This window comes from Dromaius novaehollandiae, chromosome 1, assembly GCF_036370855.1.
Source record: "Dromaius novaehollandiae isolate bDroNov1 chromosome 1, bDroNov1.hap1, whole genome shotgun sequence".
Lineage (NCBI taxonomy): Eukaryota > Metazoa > Chordata > Aves > Casuariiformes > Dromaiidae > Dromaius > Dromaius novaehollandiae.
In genome coordinates this window covers 88,154,847-88,171,960 of record NC_088098.1, presented here as the reverse complement: position 1 = coordinate 88,171,960, position 17,114 = coordinate 88,154,847, and the positions used below count along the sequence as shown (strand labels likewise).

The window sequence follows — 17,114 nt, the reverse complement described above, 5'->3', positions numbered from 1 at the left end:
GTGTATCCTATAAAATTCCAAGTAGTTAAGAAGGAGGGAAATCATTAAAAATAGGCTTTTGCACCTTTAAAAGTATGCTAGGACAGCTTCTGAGGCTCCAAAAGGAATGGGCAGTGCTAAGGTCGAAATGGGGAGGCCACTGTAACCTGCACTAAAGTGACACTCCCTTGGTGCATCCAGGCCTGGCTGTTGTACACCTAAGATACACAAAAAGGAAATTCAGATGTCAGATCCCCTATACCATGTGCAGGACCGTAGGTAGTAGGAGATGAGGGCAGCACTGGCCATGAGCCTCTCTAGGGGAGGGTGTAGCTGTATGAAAGGAGGGACTTGCTCCTGTGGTGCTTGGAGAGCATTAGGAGAGCTCCTTTTTTTTCATCCTTCTAGCAGAAGAGCTCAAGTCTTAAGCATTAAATGGCAGAGTTTAAGGAGGAGGTAAGGTTTTGTGTAGATTTCCACTCTGTGCAAAATGAACTGTTTAGAGATCTTTTCAAAGTAAGAGGAAGTCCTAAAGACTTCAGATACCAATCTCAAAATGCAAAGATACCTGAGTTTTAGAACTTCTTCAGATCTCAACTATTCTGTTTTGGATTTTATTGTTTTCTTCCTACTTCTGGAAAATCCAAACTATATCCTGAGAGCATATGGCACTTGTTCTGATTAGGAAAAATAAAACATTTCTTGGTAGGTTTAGAAAAGGAGACAAAAATCCCATTTTAACTGCAAGACAGTGGTTCATGGAGTGTGGAATGCCTACTGACTTCTTTGCTGATTCTGGTCAGGAATCAGGAAATAGTGCTAAGGTAATATTGACCAATATTACTTTAACACTCCCCAGGGTAAAGGCCACTGATGTAGATCACATTCCTCTTACTGCGGCCAGCAAGGATATTGCATATGGTTCCTGATGGAGCCTGTTTAAGGACGGGGAGGGAGATGACAGGCAAAGAGAGACAAATAATGCTCTTCACAGTAGGTCTGGGAGGACAATACAAGGCTGCTGTCTCATGTCCAGTTCAGGACAGAAGTTTGCATTTTTCCTGAATTATGTGCACGGTCTTAATTTATCTGAAGGATATGTTCTTGTTTCTGGATTTGTCAGGAAGCGCACAGACGTGCATGCATAGGCAACCTGTGGCAAACCTCTTTGCCATTCCTCCAAACTAGTGTCTGTGTCTCTTCCTCAGATCCTTGACTGAACAGGTGCACACGTGCTTGCTCCAGCCTCTCGGGTCTGAGCAGCTGCTCGAGTATTTGCGCCTCTGTAAGATGTTCACAGCTACAAGAGCATACAGACTCTCAGGGTGGATGATGTGCAATCAAAGGCTAAGAGTATGTTGCTGACAGTGTGGTGCCCAGCTCTCCTTTCACCATGTCTGAGTTTACACAGGTTGACAGTGATGCTAGATAGATGTAGATAATTTATTCCCAGTCAGTCTCCTTCATGGTCTGTGTTGCTTTTTCCCTGTGCTCTTGCAGGTCAGCTATGCCTCATCCAGTCGTCTTTTGAGCAATAAGAACCAGTTCAAGTCCTTCCTCCGCACAATCCCCAATGACGAGCATCAGGCCACTGCAATGGCAGACATCATTGAATACTTTCGCTGGAACTGGGTGGGAACGATTGCAGCTGATGATGACTACGGCCGGCCAGGGATTGAAAAGTTTCGTGAGGAGGCGGAGGAGAGAGACATCTGCATTGATTTCAGTGAGCTCATCTCCCAGTACTCAGATGAAGAGGAGATCCAGCAGGTGGTGGAGGTCATCCAGAATTCCACTGCAAGAGTCATTGTCGTCTTCTCCAGTGGCCCAGACTTGGAACCCCTCATCAAAGAGATAGTCAGGCGAAACATCACTGGCAAGATCTGGCTAGCGAGTGAGGCTTGGGCCAGTTCGTCCTTGATAGCCATGCCAGAATTCTTCCGTGTCATCGGCAGCACCATTGGGTTTGCGCTGAAGGCAGGACAGATCCCAGGCTTTCGTGAGTTTCTGCAGAAGGTGCATCCCAAGAAGTCTACCAACAATGGCTTTGCCAAGGAGTTTTGGGAGGAAACATTTAACTGCTATCTCCCTGATGGGTCCAAAAATTCCCCAACCTCAGCTTCCTTCCACAAGGGCCATGAAGAAAGCCTAGGAGCTGGAAACGGTACAGCTGCCTTCCGTCCTCCGTGCACAGGGGATGAGAATATCACCAGTGTGGAGACACCATACATGGACTACACGCACTTGCGGATATCCTATAATGTATACTTGGCAGTTTATTCTATTGCCCATGCTTTGCAGGATATATACACCTGTACCCCTGGGAAAGGACTCTTCACTAATGGATCATGTGCAGATATTAAGAAGGTCGAGGCATGGCAGGTAAGTCTTTCATTAGTATGCAATATGCCTACAGAGAAAAGGCAAGCTCTCCAGGAGCCCTCCAGGGGAAGGAGTGCCTTTAGTAATCTTGAGTCTCAGACATACAGTCAGGCTCCTGTGACTTAGCTGCATGTGAGCTAGGCGCATGCTCCCACCCTACAGTGCATATAAAGCAATTTGTGTTAGGTTTGCCTGTGGTGAAAGGGGTTTAAAGTAAGTTAAATTCCCTTGTATTTGCTACAGGCCAAAAGTGCACACACAGACAATTACTGCAGCCTGGCTGATGCATGGTTGATTGATCATACATTGAGCCCTTACATAAACAAGAGGGCCTGGAGAGAGCACATAAACAAGGAAAACAGTTTTTAGAGTTCATTTTCTTTGGCAAGCTCTGCAGCTTTTGCAATCCCACAGCAATTTTCCATACAGGCCATATTCTTTTCCACAGTTTTAAGCCTAGATAGGATAGAACTGAAGCAGGTTGAATAATGGAGAAAAATAATATGTGGCTCTTTGGCAAATAATGGGTAGCTGCCTTGATTTGACAGTGATACTAGTGAACTTGTAAAACAATAGTAATGACTCAGTCACATTTACCAATTCAGTAGATGTATTCTGCTCACTAGCATATAGATAGTATTCCTGGCATTCTGTTTTCTGATTCTTTAGGAGTATGCCATACCCCATAATGTGTTTGATTGTGCTATCCACTGTGATAATCAGCATGTGTTTTTAATATCCTCTACACTCTGAAACAAGAGAACTAGCTTGTAGGACTATCAAATAAATATATGCCAAATATGTAGCAAATTCTGTTTTCCCAGCTCTGGCCATCAGTGAAAACTTGGATCCAAACATACCTGAAATCAGAACAACACTGTTGAAAATAATGAGGATCACACATCACTGTTTGTATGTGTAATTTCCTGTATTCTGGCTAATCAAAGCAAAGGCTATCCATGCCACAAACTTTGCAAATGTTGGGTCAGCACTCACATGTGGGAACTGCAGTTTGGTTCTTGTCTAGTCTCAGTCAATGTATAAATATCAACGAGTTCAAACTAAGAGGTTTCATCTTGGCATTTGTGGGAAACCTGTATCCTTTAGCTCTAGGTACCCTCATTCAGGATTACTGAAACCACTTTACTCTGAGTTGATGCGTGCGGGATTTGACCCTGGTTTAGGGGAATTCTGCAATTGCTGGCTGTTTCTGAGGTTTCTGTCTTTCAATCCTATTCTGCTTTTCAGGAGCATACTGGCAGAAGCCGGCAAGTCATAGACAGCTTTAGCTTTGACTGTGTTCGGTAAAAATGTTCCAGAATAAATATATTTTTTGATTCATTCCCTCATGCCTTGTCAATTTGGAAAGTAAAAAGAGCAGGATATTCCTACCATAGCACAGTAAAATAGTGTGGTGTTTGTCAAGGATTCCATAATAGGGAAGAAGGTACTTTTATTTCTGTGTTCTTGTCTGATGCTGAAGGATGACTATATCAAAATGTGAAGCACACTGATCCAGGTATTTGGGTATGCATACTTGCCCTAAAGGAGGGAAGCAGTATCAAGAAAGTGTATGCAGGGGATAATGTGAGTGGATAGGAATAGCGGGTGCTATAAAGGGAACAGGGTATATTTGAAATGACCGCTATTACGTGGCTGTGGCAGCGATCAAGCTTATTTGATATTTGTGCAGTTTTTCACTTCATTTCAAAATCACACACATGAATAGCAGGTAAATGCCAGATTTGTGTGCACATCTACTTCACTTCAGGCATTGCGCCTCATTACCCTCGGGCAGCTTTCATCAGCCACTAGGGTAATGAGTTCATCTTGCAAACATGCATCCTCCAGCATCTCTAGAGAGTGGTTTTCTGAACAACCAGAATCTAAGTTTGAAGAAAACATTTCTATTCAAATCGAACTCATTCCCAGTGGTACTTCTGCCAGTGGTCAGTGCCTGCTCCTGTTTCACAAAATCATTTCAAGGCTTTCTTATTATAGAGTGATCGGAGAGCGTGAGGAAGGTGTTAGGAAGCCTCTACACCAGAGACTGGAGGCAGCAGCTGCTAATAGTGTCTGAAATCATGAACCAGGTGGTGTGGTGGACAGATAAGGCATTCCCTATGAACTCGTGGCTCCATTAGCCTAAACTCCTGTCCAGAGCAGCCTGTGCCACTGAGATCGGTGGCTTGTGAGGATAAATGGTGTGTTCTACAATTTAATTATGTATCATTTAATTTTGTTGCCTTTCAATGGCATTAGCCCATTAACTCATGTGAGTTATTATTTATTCATTGTCTCCTAGCTGTTATTATTTTTTACTCAGAATATAAACTTTTTGGAGGGAACTGTTTTATATAATTTGTTTGGGGTGTATGTGTAGGTTTGTATATACAAATCACACTTTTACCTCAGTGATCATTTCATCTGAACTGGACAATATGAAACCTAGCACAGAATTACTGTGAGTTTGTTAAATTGGGTGCAATACAACTATTATGAATTTACCATCTACAGTTTGAGAAAGCTCCAAGTATGCTTCACCATAGGGCAGGTAGGATTTTTAGGTGCCTCCTAAGCTAAAATGTCAGATAGTAACAACTTTGTTCTCTACTTATTTGTAGCTACTTGTTTAAGTAAGGTGTCTGTGCTGCACTTAACCTGAAGAATGTATATGCTAGCTACAGTAATGTTTTATGAAACTACCCTACTGCAAGGCAGAAGATAGTCCAGGTGCACACTGAGCTGTGCAGCATGTCTATAAAGACTAGATCGTATTCTCTACATGTATCATTAGGTATGTTGTATCCTGCACAGTATTCATCAAGATCAGATGAAATATTTCTTTTTGAAGTATTTTGTTCTGGTAGAGAGGTGCAAGGCAATCCAAAACAAAATGTATAAGCAATTTCTGTTGCATTTGGAAAAGGCAAAATTTTACACTAAACACTAAGTATTAAAGTACAAGGCTACCAATGGTATAACAGAAAGAGTCCTTGTAAAGGGCTCCATCACCTCTAATTACCAGATACCCTTTCTCTTTCCCTGGTCGGCTGTGATTTTCTCAGGAGATTGTACTGAGTGGAGCTAATGCTCTGTGTTGTTCTTGTTCATGGACTGCCTTCTCCCAAGTGCAGGCTGTCCCATAAGCTGTAGAATCGAGCGGTGGGACGGTATGGCAAGAGGTGAGATGTGGGCTCTGCAGTCCTGGACTGATGCTTCTTTGAGAAAGCATAGCACGTAGATCTTCAAACATGTCTTGTCAGAATTCCCTACCCCTTTGTCCTTTGTCTCAGTAACAGCTCAAATAGTCTGCTGCTGTAGCCTTCTTTTCTTAACATCTTCCTTGATAAGATTTCCCATGTCTTCTTTCCCTTGGCCTTCAAGTTCCTTGATTTTCTTGGTCTTGATTCACACAGCTATTCCCATTGCCACTTCTAACAGCAAGCTCTCCGTCCATCTGTTCTTTTTTCAATTCTTCTCTGAGCAAAGATTTATAACCCTTTGCGGCATTAACAGGAGCCCCCATGATGCCTCTCTCTCCTCTCACACAGTGAGTGGTGCTGCAAAAAACACGAGGAAAACAAGCAAGGGATCCTAGTTAGTCCTTCAGAGCAGATATTTGTTACTTCATACTCCTTCTGTGTGAGAACAGGAAAACACTGTTTTTACCTCAGACCTAGCCCACTCTGCATTTGAGACCATTCATTTGTCTTCTTGCTGATTGCCAACAAGCAGCTTATGGGCCTCTCTTTCTGTCTCACAGTAAAAGCATTGCAATTAAATGGGGAAGATGGGTTCCTGTGGGTATGAGGATGCAAAGGTGTGCCATCACAAGGTCGTGGTGTAAAACATCCTTAGTTTAGACTCCCAGGTGATTTTCAGGCTGTGGTTACACGGGCGGCTGCAAACTTTGGGCAGTTTATGAATAATAAATAGGATAGCTCTCCTAGGCACTAAGGCAAAGTATGCTATGAATGCTGAAATATTCATTGTCCAAATGATTAGCAGGTTAAGGAGGCAGTCATGTAAATTCTTCTATGCCTAGAAATCTGATTGACTGTACACTTAGTGAAAAATTACTGTATGCTCTTCCATAAGAAAAAAAAAGCGCAAACTGGCTGCACCTAGCAACAGCTAAAGTCTTTTATTACAGGGCTGTGCACCTTCCAGCCAACAGTTCCTTCCTCTGTGCTGGTGATACCCATTATGAAGAGGTAAATATTCTGAAAATGGATTGGTGCCTTCTCCAACTTTACCTTTAGGTACGTCTGTATGGCTGGAAATTGATTCTGCAAGGCTTTCAAGAAGTGAATGATTCCTTAGGAAACGTGTCTCCCCAGACCTTTGAGCCTAAGGGCTTATCTAATCAGTTTTGTATCAGTTGAACTATATAGGCTGTCTGGGCAATTAAAATAGTGTATTGAATACAGCTGGTTTGTGATATGGAAAATGAAGCAATATCAGAACAGGTATTAACTGAGGCTTGTGTGAGACAGTCATACAGGAAGAACTGCCATGAAATTAGAGTTGGCTGCTGAATATCAGGTAATTGCAAAACCTCACCTAATCTGCATTACAAATAAACTGGAGATATATTTGTTATGAACAAAAAGCAAGCTATCTCATCAGTGTGCCTTTGTGGGGGAAATAGCCATTTAGGGCAAACAATAGTTAATTTGAAACCAAAATGAGAGGTAGGCAATTTGTGCCACACAAACACAGCCAGTTCCTCACAAGGGCAAAAACAGATGTTTTCTGATTCATCAGTCTGGAGATAATGATTTGTCATCAGCTGAGAACAGTATCGTGTTGCTCTTCAATTAAGCAGATAATTAATGGAGTATTATTTGGATGTCTCTTCTATTGAAAGGAGACAGGCCAGACCTGTAACATCACCAGTAGAAAATGCACAAGGAAACTATTGCCCCCAACCCCATGGAAAAGACATTTAAATCAAATTTTGATTATACAAGATATTCTATGAGAATTATGCTACCTGAAAACACTGAGCTTATAGGGTAACCATAGGCTCTACTATTAGCTTTAATAATCGGATAATTCGTTATATGTTTTTCGGTATTAAATTTAGACAAATTAATAAAAATTAGCCTACCCTAGGCTTTTAGATACTTTTCCATAACAATTATCGTGCAGTACAATGATATCCTAAGAGCATTAAAACATCATTTACTCAGTCAGGATTTCTGCTAATAGATTGTTCACCATTAGTAAGCACAGTTCCCTGGGCCCATTATACCTGATGGATTCCTTCGGATTATATTTGTTAAAAGTGAGAAACAAAGCACGTGTGACATAAGGTCTAGACTAGGTGGCCGTGATGGTTCTTTCATATCATGGCTGTAGGTAAAGATAGGAGCAAACATAATACAGTACAAAATAGAGTCTGATAGCATTGACAGCGTGCTCTCCCTGTGTCTGTATGGCTGCCTTCGTTTGTCCAGAGACCATCTCTCTCCACAAAACCTTACCAAGAACCTCAAAAATGTTAAAAGAGGGTCACTTTGCAAATGATCATGCAGTTTAAGCTACTTTGTATAATAAATTTGTAGATTTACAGCACATTCAGAAAAAGTAACCTTGATCCATCTAATAGATGCTTTATATTAGATGTAAAGCCTAGTTATTTCACTTCCAATGGGGTGTGTTTGCTAATCAAACTTGAATTTAACAAGATTTATTTTCCCCAAAGACATACCCACTAGCAGACTTTTTTCTTTGTTAGTATGGTCCATGGTTGGTCACACTTCCTATCACAGATCGTGTCTTCTTTCTAATTTGAACTTAATTGTCTTTAAGTTCCATTGGTCCTTATTTGGCCTTCCTCTGTTAGATTTAAAAGTCCAGATTAAGTACTCGTCTTTTTTTTTAAGAAAATATTTATGCACATTGATCAAATTATTTCTGGGTCTTATCTTAATAATTTCAACATAGTGGTTTTTAGTCGTAAGGTATATTTTTTGCTTTATTTCTGCATCTTGTCTGTTTAGTCATCTTTCTTTTGGGCATATATTCAATATTGCTCTAACAGTCTCAGCACAGCCAAATATTGAAAAAAAAATCCCTCCTTTACATACACTTTTTACTGCCCTGTTTATATATGCACAAGTTACATTAGCCTTTCTTGCCAAAGTGTGCAATGGAAAGGTTACATTAGGTTTTCAGCTGTACTTTGCAGGATTTGGTACTCATTCTGTAGCTGTGCTTGGAATTTCCTATTCCTTGATAAATAACTTTCAGTTTCACTGTATTAAACACAAATGTGAGAAAGCAACCTAGGGGAATGCTTTGTCTTTCTTATTATTTACCATTATGGTAATCCATGCTTTTTCTGCAAATTTTCCCAGCAGCACTTTTATTTTTGCTGCCAGAGTATTGATGAACATACTGGATAATGCTGAGTTGTTTACCAAGGCTGGAGGAATTCCCTATTAACTACCCATAACTGATGATGTGTCTCTGTTGATATCTGCTTTTGGACATCTGTCAGGCAATTCTTGATCCATCTAATGGATGCTTTGCATTAGATGTAAAGCTTAGGTAATTCACTTCTAAAGGGGTTTGTCTGGTAACCAAACTTGTATTTAACAAGATCTATATTCCTGAAAGCCATACTGGTAGTAATTATGTTTCTGTCCTATAGTTTTGTCCTAATTGATCCTCAACTCAAAACTCCTTTTCCCACTGTTTTTCCCTGGGATCAATGTCAGGCTAACCAGCCTTTCATTACAGAGGATATCCCTCTGCCATTTACGACAGCATCTTCTCTCAGCAGCTGTTGTGGTCAGCCCATCAGAGGCTGAACTGGTGACCTCCAGAGGGGCACACGGAGCAGGAATAAAGAAAGGCCTGTGCAAAGGGGCTGTGTTTCATGGCATGTATGGACTGGCACAGAGGGAAACTTTAAATGCAGTGTTGGTTGTGCACTACATTTGGATGTATAGCTGAGAGGTGGACTGCGATTGCTGTGGAATAGTATTAGCTAATGTATTGACTCAATCATTTGAGACCAGTGGCATTTTTATGCATGTACAGGCATACCTTGTTTTATTACGCTTCATTTTACTGCACTTCTCAGATATTGCAGTCTTTACAAATTGAAGGTTTGTGGCAACCCTGCGTCGAGAAAGTCTGTCGATGCCATTTTTCCAATAGCATGTGCTCACTTCATGTCTCCATGTCACATTTTGGTAATTCTCGCAATATTTCAAACTTTTTCATTATTATTATATCTGTTATGGTGATCTGTGATCAGTGATCTTTGATGTTACTATTGTAATTGTTTTGGGGTGCCACAAACCGTGCCCATATAAGACGGCGAACTCAATCGATAAAAGTTGTGTGTGTTCTGACTGCTCCACCGACTGGCCGTTCCCCATCTCTCTCCCTCTCCTCAGGCCTCCCTATTCCCTGAGACACAACAATATTGAAATTAGGCCAATTAACAACCCTACAATGGCCTCTAAGTGTTCAAGTGAAAGGAAGAGTTGCACGTCTCTCACTTTAAATCAAAAGCTAGAAATGATTAAGCCTAGTGAGGAAGGCATGTTGAAACCCGAGACAGGCTGAAAGCAAGGCCTCTTGTGCCAGTTAGCCAAGTTGTGAATGCAGAGGAAAAGTTCTTGAAGGAAATTAAAAGTGCTACTCCAGTGAACACACGAATGGTAAGAAAGTGAAACAGCCTTACTGCTGATACAGAGAAAGTTTTAGTGGTCTGGATAGAAGATCAAACCAGCCACAACATTCCCTTAAGCCAAAGCCTAATCCAGAGCAAGGCCCTAACTCTCTCCAATTCTATGAAGGCTGAGAGAGGTGAGGAAGCTGCAGAAGAAAAGTTTGAAGCTAGCAGAGGTTGGCTGATGAGGCTTAAGGAAAGAAGCCATCTCCATTACATAAAAGTGCAAGGTGAAGCAGCAAGTGCTGACGTAGAAGCTGCAGCAAGTTGTCTAGAAGATCTAGCTAAGATAACTGATGAAGGTGGCTACACTAAACAACAGATTTTCAAGGTAGACGAAAACAGCCTGGAAGAACAGGCCATTTAAGACTTTCATAGCTAGAGCGGAGAAGTCAATGCCTGGCTTCAAAGCTTCAAAGGACAGGCTGACTCTCTTGTTAGGGTCTAATGCAGCTGGTGACTTTAAGTTGCAGCCAGTGCTCATTTACCATTCCGAAAATCCTAGGGCCCTTAAGAATTATGCTAAATCTACTCTGCCTGTGCTCTATAAATGGAACAACAAAGGCTGGATGACAGCACATCTGTTTACAACATGGTTTGCTGAATATTTTAAGCCCAGTGTTGAGACCTACTGCTCAGAACAAAAGATTCCTTTCAAAAGATCACTGCTCATTGACAATGCACCTGGTCACCCAGGAGCTCTGACGGAGATGTACAACGAGATTAATGTTGTTTTCATGCCTGCTAACACAACATCCATTCTGCAGCCCATGGATAAAGGAGTAATTTTGACTTTCAAGTCTTACTATTTAAGAAATACATTTTGTAAGGCTATAGCTGCCACAGATAGTGATTCCTCTGATGGATCTGGGCAAAGTAAATTGAAAACCCTCTGGAAAGGGTTCACCATTCTAGATGCCATTAAGAACACTCATGATTCATGGGAAGAGGTCAAAAATATCAACATTAACAGGAGTTTGGAAGAAGTTGATTCCAGCCCTCACGGATGACTTGGAGGGGTTCGAGACTTCAGTGGAGGAAGTAACTGCAGATGTGGTGGAAATAGCAAGAGAACTAGAATTAGAGGTGGAGCCTGAAGATGTGACTGAATTGCTGCAATCTCATGATAAAACTTTAAGGGATGAGGAGTTGCTTCTTAGCGATGAGCAAAGAAAGTGGTCTCTTGAGATGGAATCCATTCCTGGTGAAGATGCTGTGAACATTGTTGGAATGACAACAAAAGATTCAGAATATTACATAAACTTAGTCGATAAAGCAGCAGCAGGGTTTGAGAGGATTGACTCCAATTTTGAAAGAAGTTCTACTGTAGGTAAAATGCTATCAAACAGCATCGCATGCTACAGAGAAATCCTTCGTGAAAGGAAGAGTCAACTGATTTGGCAAACTTCATTGTTGTTTTATTTTAAGAAATTGCCACAGCCACCCCAACCTTCAGCAACCACCACCCTGATCAGTCAGCAGCCATCAACATCAAGACAAGACCCTCCATCAGCAAAAAGATGATGACTTGCTGAAGGCTCAGATGATGGTCAGCATTTTTTAGCAATAGAGTATTTTTTAATTAAGGTATGTACATTTTTTTTAGACATAATGCTATTGCACACTTAATAGACTACAGTATAGTGTAAACATAACTTTTATATGCACCGGGAAGTCAAAAAATTCATGTGACTTGCTTTATTCCGATATTCGCTTTATTGTGGTGGTCTGGAACTGAACCCACAATATCTCTGAGGTATGCCTTTATTGTAAACCAGCTGCATTAGCACTCCTTTTATTGCTATTGGAGTGCTGTGATGAACTATCTGGTTCTGTCAGTCTTTTATAGCCAATTTAAATTGCTCAGGCTGTTCTCTAATCCCTTTTTAAGGACCTTCTACCTCCATTAATGTCATACGATGGCTTCCAAAACAAGTACCCTTGGGATAAGAATGTCCCATTTTCTTCTGGTAGTAAGGACAATTACATATAATTCATTTAGGTTTCTGGCTCCTTCACCATCCCCTTTAGCTGTCTCTTACAGCCTTATGTAAGTCATGAGGGTCTTCCATAACTTCACATGACACCTTCTCAATTCTAATGTTTAAAGAATTTCTCAGTATACAGCCTGGTGGGTTTTTTAAGTTCTATTTTCAGTTAATATAATACTCATGTTCTGCAGCCCTGTTTGAATGATCTATGTTGGATTTGTGCTTTTAGAGCATGCCATAGTAAATACAGTGCTCTTGAGCTTTATTTGCATGATAAGGATAGCAATATTTCCTTACCCCTTAATTAATGAGCTTTAATTTTAACGAGCACAGCCACAATGTCTGAAATGACCCTGGGCTTATCATGCATGCAGATCAGGTACAGTTCAGTCCTTTCCTCTACCTTGTCAGTGGATTGGCTCTGTTCTGTCAGGCACTGAGACCTCCGTCATCACTGGGCCACACTCATGCATTGCTGGGGCAGAGCTTGCCTGATTTTGTGTAGCATTATATTCCAGGTCTAGGCATTCTCTGTAGCCATTATCTTTCCCTTACCTACTAGGAATTTTGTCCTGATTATTAGGAACTGCATTAGAACTCAGGGTATCTGGGCAGGAGGAATGCTGTCATTCCAAATACCACATTTGCACTTAATTTCAATTAACTGAATTTCACCTGACATTTTCCTATGTAAATCTTTGATTCTAGAAAATCATTCTAGAGTTGAAATGTAATGCAGAGTGTGTTGCCAGTCTGCTCACTTCCTCTTGTACCATGTGGACCGAGTCAAGGCCAAACGTGAAAATTTTCTTGTTATATTCTCCAGTGATGTCAAATCTAGCAAAACCATATGCTTCACTGATGTGCTGTTAACTATTAGCTTTGCATTAAGTAGTATGAACTGAAGACTAGCATCTGATGGACAAGTATGCTTAGAAAGGAAAATTCAATTGCACAGATGCAGAGTGGAGAGCAATGGGCTGGACAGAAGTTCTGTGCGTGGCCAGCACAAGTTTTTGAGGGCCATCTTGGTCCCAGTCTCACTGTGTCTTGTGCCCTCCTAACTGATAGTTAAAACAGTTTGTAAATCCAGCCATGCAATGCCAAAATACTGTAAGATCATTTCTTGATTCCTTTGGGAACCTCTGTGACTCAGCAGACAGGTCTTTCTGAAGCATTTTAGAATGAATTTTGCAATGGCATTCAGGTATCTGCAAACACTAGCAAACACATAATGGGATTTTCTAAAATATCTCAGTTGCCTGACTTGTGCAGTCAGTATTGTGAAATGCTTTAGGCTTGTGTTTTTGAGTTCTTTCTGGCCACCCTTGTACCAGTACCTCAGTAAATTTGACCCTACATCAGAGTGGCCCTGTTTTATATCAGACAAGCCTCATTTTGAAAATGCATGCCTTTGATATTTTTGGTCTAGTGACTGGTTCCTATTTCTGTAGCTGCTTTTAATTTGCTACTTATGTTACCCCTCAGTGTCAAGAAAGGGACAAAGCTGCTGCTGCTTTGAATCATCTAAGCAGTGTCCCTTGATTGCTGGTTACAAAAGCTATGCAAGACAACCCACCGAGCCCAGGTACAGGCAACCAAACCAGTCCTTGTCATAAGAAATTCTTGGCTCCATCAGTTTCCAAGCAGACCAAGCATTCACAACATAGCATGAGCAAAGGAAACACCAAGTAACTTCCACCAAACAGCAAGTGAGGTGTTTATAACAGTCCATCTGTGTTGCCTCCCTCTCCCTATTTCTGCAAGTTTCTATCAGAGGACCTGCTTCTCTCTCACAAAAATTAAAAATGAAATGTATGCATGTGTGCCCGTGTCAGCACCACTGCTGCCCCTCCTCGGGCAGAGGGCACTGGACAGTGGAAGGGGAGGAGAGATGCCTCTTCAGCTGCCTAGGGATCTGGTATCTATAACGGAAGCAAAACTAAACCAAACCAGTTATCAGTTCAAAATACGCTAAGCTGCACACGTAGGCATGGCAGCTTGACATCCTATGCTTCTCTGGACCTTACTAATCTTTGTGAATCAGTGATGTCTTGCAGTAGTGAGTCCCATCACGTAAACATGGGTCTTGTAAAAAAGCCTTTTGTTCCTTTTGAATGAAGTCAGTCGGTTTCATGGGTTCTCTGGTTCTGTGAGAACGTAAGTCACCATTTCTTACAAATCACTGTGTGTTTCATAAACTTCCTCTGTCTCCTTCCTTGAATTAAATAATCCCACATTTTCTCATTTCTCTTCAAATGGAAGTCAAGCTGGCTTGCTAAGAACTATCACCACCATCTCTGGACCCCCTTACTCTTCCTTTGATTTTTTTTTTCCCAGTCAAATGACTAGAACTAAAATCATTTTTCCCGGGGAAAAATGTACTACTGATGTATATATTGACATCATATTTTCAGTGTCAGTTTCTTTCCCACTTTAATATCCTAATATTTTGTTGCTTTTTCAACTGCATAATACAGAGTTTTTTCAGTGAGCTGCCTAGAATAATGAACAGGCCTTTTTCTTGAGTGGTTACTGTTAATTTAGCTTCCAATAAAGATTATGAGTAGCTTAAATTATTACTTCTAGTATCTGGCAATTTGCATTTGTCATAAACATTTAGCCTCCAGTAGCGCTGTTCATTTACCTAACTTTAGAAGGATGTCATTCAGGTCTTATCTAAGCACAACAACCCAGAATGTTCTCAAGTTGTTCTCAGCCTTTGTACAGCTATCCTTGAGTCTTGAACTGAACTCTTTTCTTTCAATGTGATTTTGGGTCACTGGCAGAGCTGGCATTTCACCACAGCTGAGATGTCCACCCCATCTTGTTATTCCAAGCCTGAATTCCTCTGCAATATTGTCGGTGAATCTCTGGCTGACTGTCACTGTTCCCTCTCTTCAACTCTTCACCACCAGTCCTTCTTCCGGAGGTAATCTCCCTCTGTAATCTGTGTTAATCCAAACTGCTAGCAACCTGACAGTTTCAATCCAGGCACACAGCTCAGTGGGTACAAGGGTACGGTAGATAATGACTAGTCTTCATTTATTTTAACATAAAGTGCCCAATATCCCAATCACAGACTAGGCACTCCTCGCATAGCAAAAGGCCATCTCATTTTGTTGTGAGGTGTTTACAGCAAGGATCCCAGCTCTGTTCCTGGACTCCTTAAACTTCTTCATGTGGGTTACCCTTATAATGCTAAACTATCAATGGTCGCTTTTTCACAGTAGAAAAACAATAGAAATAAGGCAGCTTAACTGGAATGGCCCAGGTTGTGCATGGTAATAAGTTGCCCCCTCTATTGTCTAACAGATTCTGTCATCTTCAGGACATCCCTCAGAAAAAGGCGAGATTTATGGTGTTGGCATATCCTGGTGTCTTGGTTAAAAAAAACATCAGCTAATGTGATAGCTGAGCTCTCAAGTCCTTATGCCTGTTACAGCATCATGAAAATATCTCCTCCAGGTGCTTGCCTACGAATCTGAAACAACAGGGAAGAGTGGATCCACAGGAATTCAAAGCGAATGGGAGGACTTGCCATTTTCAGTTCAATTGCCAGTTTTTCGTCTTCACATCGAGCCACAAAGTGGAACTGTTCACTGCTCTGAGCATGGAAACCCTACCAAAGCAAAGAGGAAAGCATATGGTACCCATCAGTCCAGAACTGTTTCACAGGCCTGGGTAGAGCTAGATAGACAGAAATGTGTGGGGAAATGTGTATTAACTGTAAGACAGGAATCTTGCCAACTGTATACTAGGAGGAAGAATTATTTGTCTTTGATGGCACAGACATCTGTTATGCGCTCAGGTTCAGTTCCCCTGCAGGACCATTTTACTTAGTCAGGAAATTTGTTAGAATGAAACTGCAGAATGAAGCCAAGGGAATTAAATCCTTGCAGGTGCATGGAGGCTAGTTAAGGACCTGATAAAGGTGAGACAGAGTAAATGCTAGCGCGTAGTGGATCTGGACACAGGCATTTATTTAAGAATTAGCAAGACTAGAGCTTTTAACCTACTTGGTTATGTCACACACTCCCTCCCTCACTTCCCCCATAGTGTTATATTCACTAGGCAATCACTGCTGGTCTGTGAAGACCAGAAAGTTGTGTCAGTTCATGCTGTGCAGCTGTGCTTGGACATTACTGGCCAAGGCCCCTGGGCAACCCCTGGCATTCATCTCCATGCAGCTCTCTGACTTCTTGGATCTTCCCAGACTTCCGGGATCTTTCCTCCAGCCAGGATCTTCACCTTCTTCCTTCCATCCCTGAGCCCCAGGTTTTCCCAATCTAAATGGTCTAGGTGCAGTAGCACAACATGTGATCAGCCTCCTAATTGGCAGTTCTGCCTCAGGTCTCTACTAATCACGGGACATGTTACTTCTGTTTAGTCCAGCTGTTACCAGAATTTACAACTAGCCCATATTGGTTGCAGCTAGCGAGCTTGTGCTTGGGAGTACAAAAGCTCATTTTCGGACATTTACATACACACTGATTTATCTGCTGCCTGTCAGCATTTACAATTTAAGCTATTTTTTTACCTACCACAGGCCCCAGAACTAGAGACACAAAGTAAGCACATACTGGATATCAAGAAAAAGTGGAGAGAGGCCATAAGGAACTGGCAAGGCTAAACAGCAGGGTAGGCAGTGTTTATTAGAAGCAAGACAGCATTATTCAAAAATATGAGCTGTGTCCTGTTCCGTGAGTAAAACTGAAAGGATCCTAAACTCAGGCAGGCTAAATGTAAAGATAAAATAAGGCAGGCCAAAAAATTCTTTGAGGAACAGGTTGTAAATGGGGTGAAACATCATAAATCCTTTTTTAAACACTCCAGGAGTAGGAAGCCTGTCAGTCTGTTAAGCCATAGATAATTGCTGTAAAAGAAGAGATAAGGCAGAAAAAAAGCGTGCTCACTCTGGGAGAACTTGAGAAAGGTCCTGAGCTAAAACTCTGCTTATGAGGGACTTGTCAGAGGACCTGTCTGAAACTGAAGTAACTGTAGAAGAGACTAGGGAACACAGGAGCAAAATGAACTTTTTTATTACTGTTATTACTATTTGACAG

General features: G+C 41.4%; 1 protein-coding gene across 1 annotated transcript in view; it reads left to right on the top strand.

The window, feature by feature from the left end:
• The window catches only part of CASR (calcium sensing receptor), a 78,292-nt gene that overhangs the window by 47,572 nt on the left and 13,606 nt on the right, over window positions 1-17,114 (top strand). Inside the window, exon 4 of the mRNA XM_064505419.1 lies at window positions 1,480-2,361. Within this exon, the coding sequence (XP_064361489.1) occupies window positions 1,480-2,361 (882 nt within the window). The remainder of the gene's footprint in view (window positions 1-1,479; window positions 2,362-17,114) is intronic.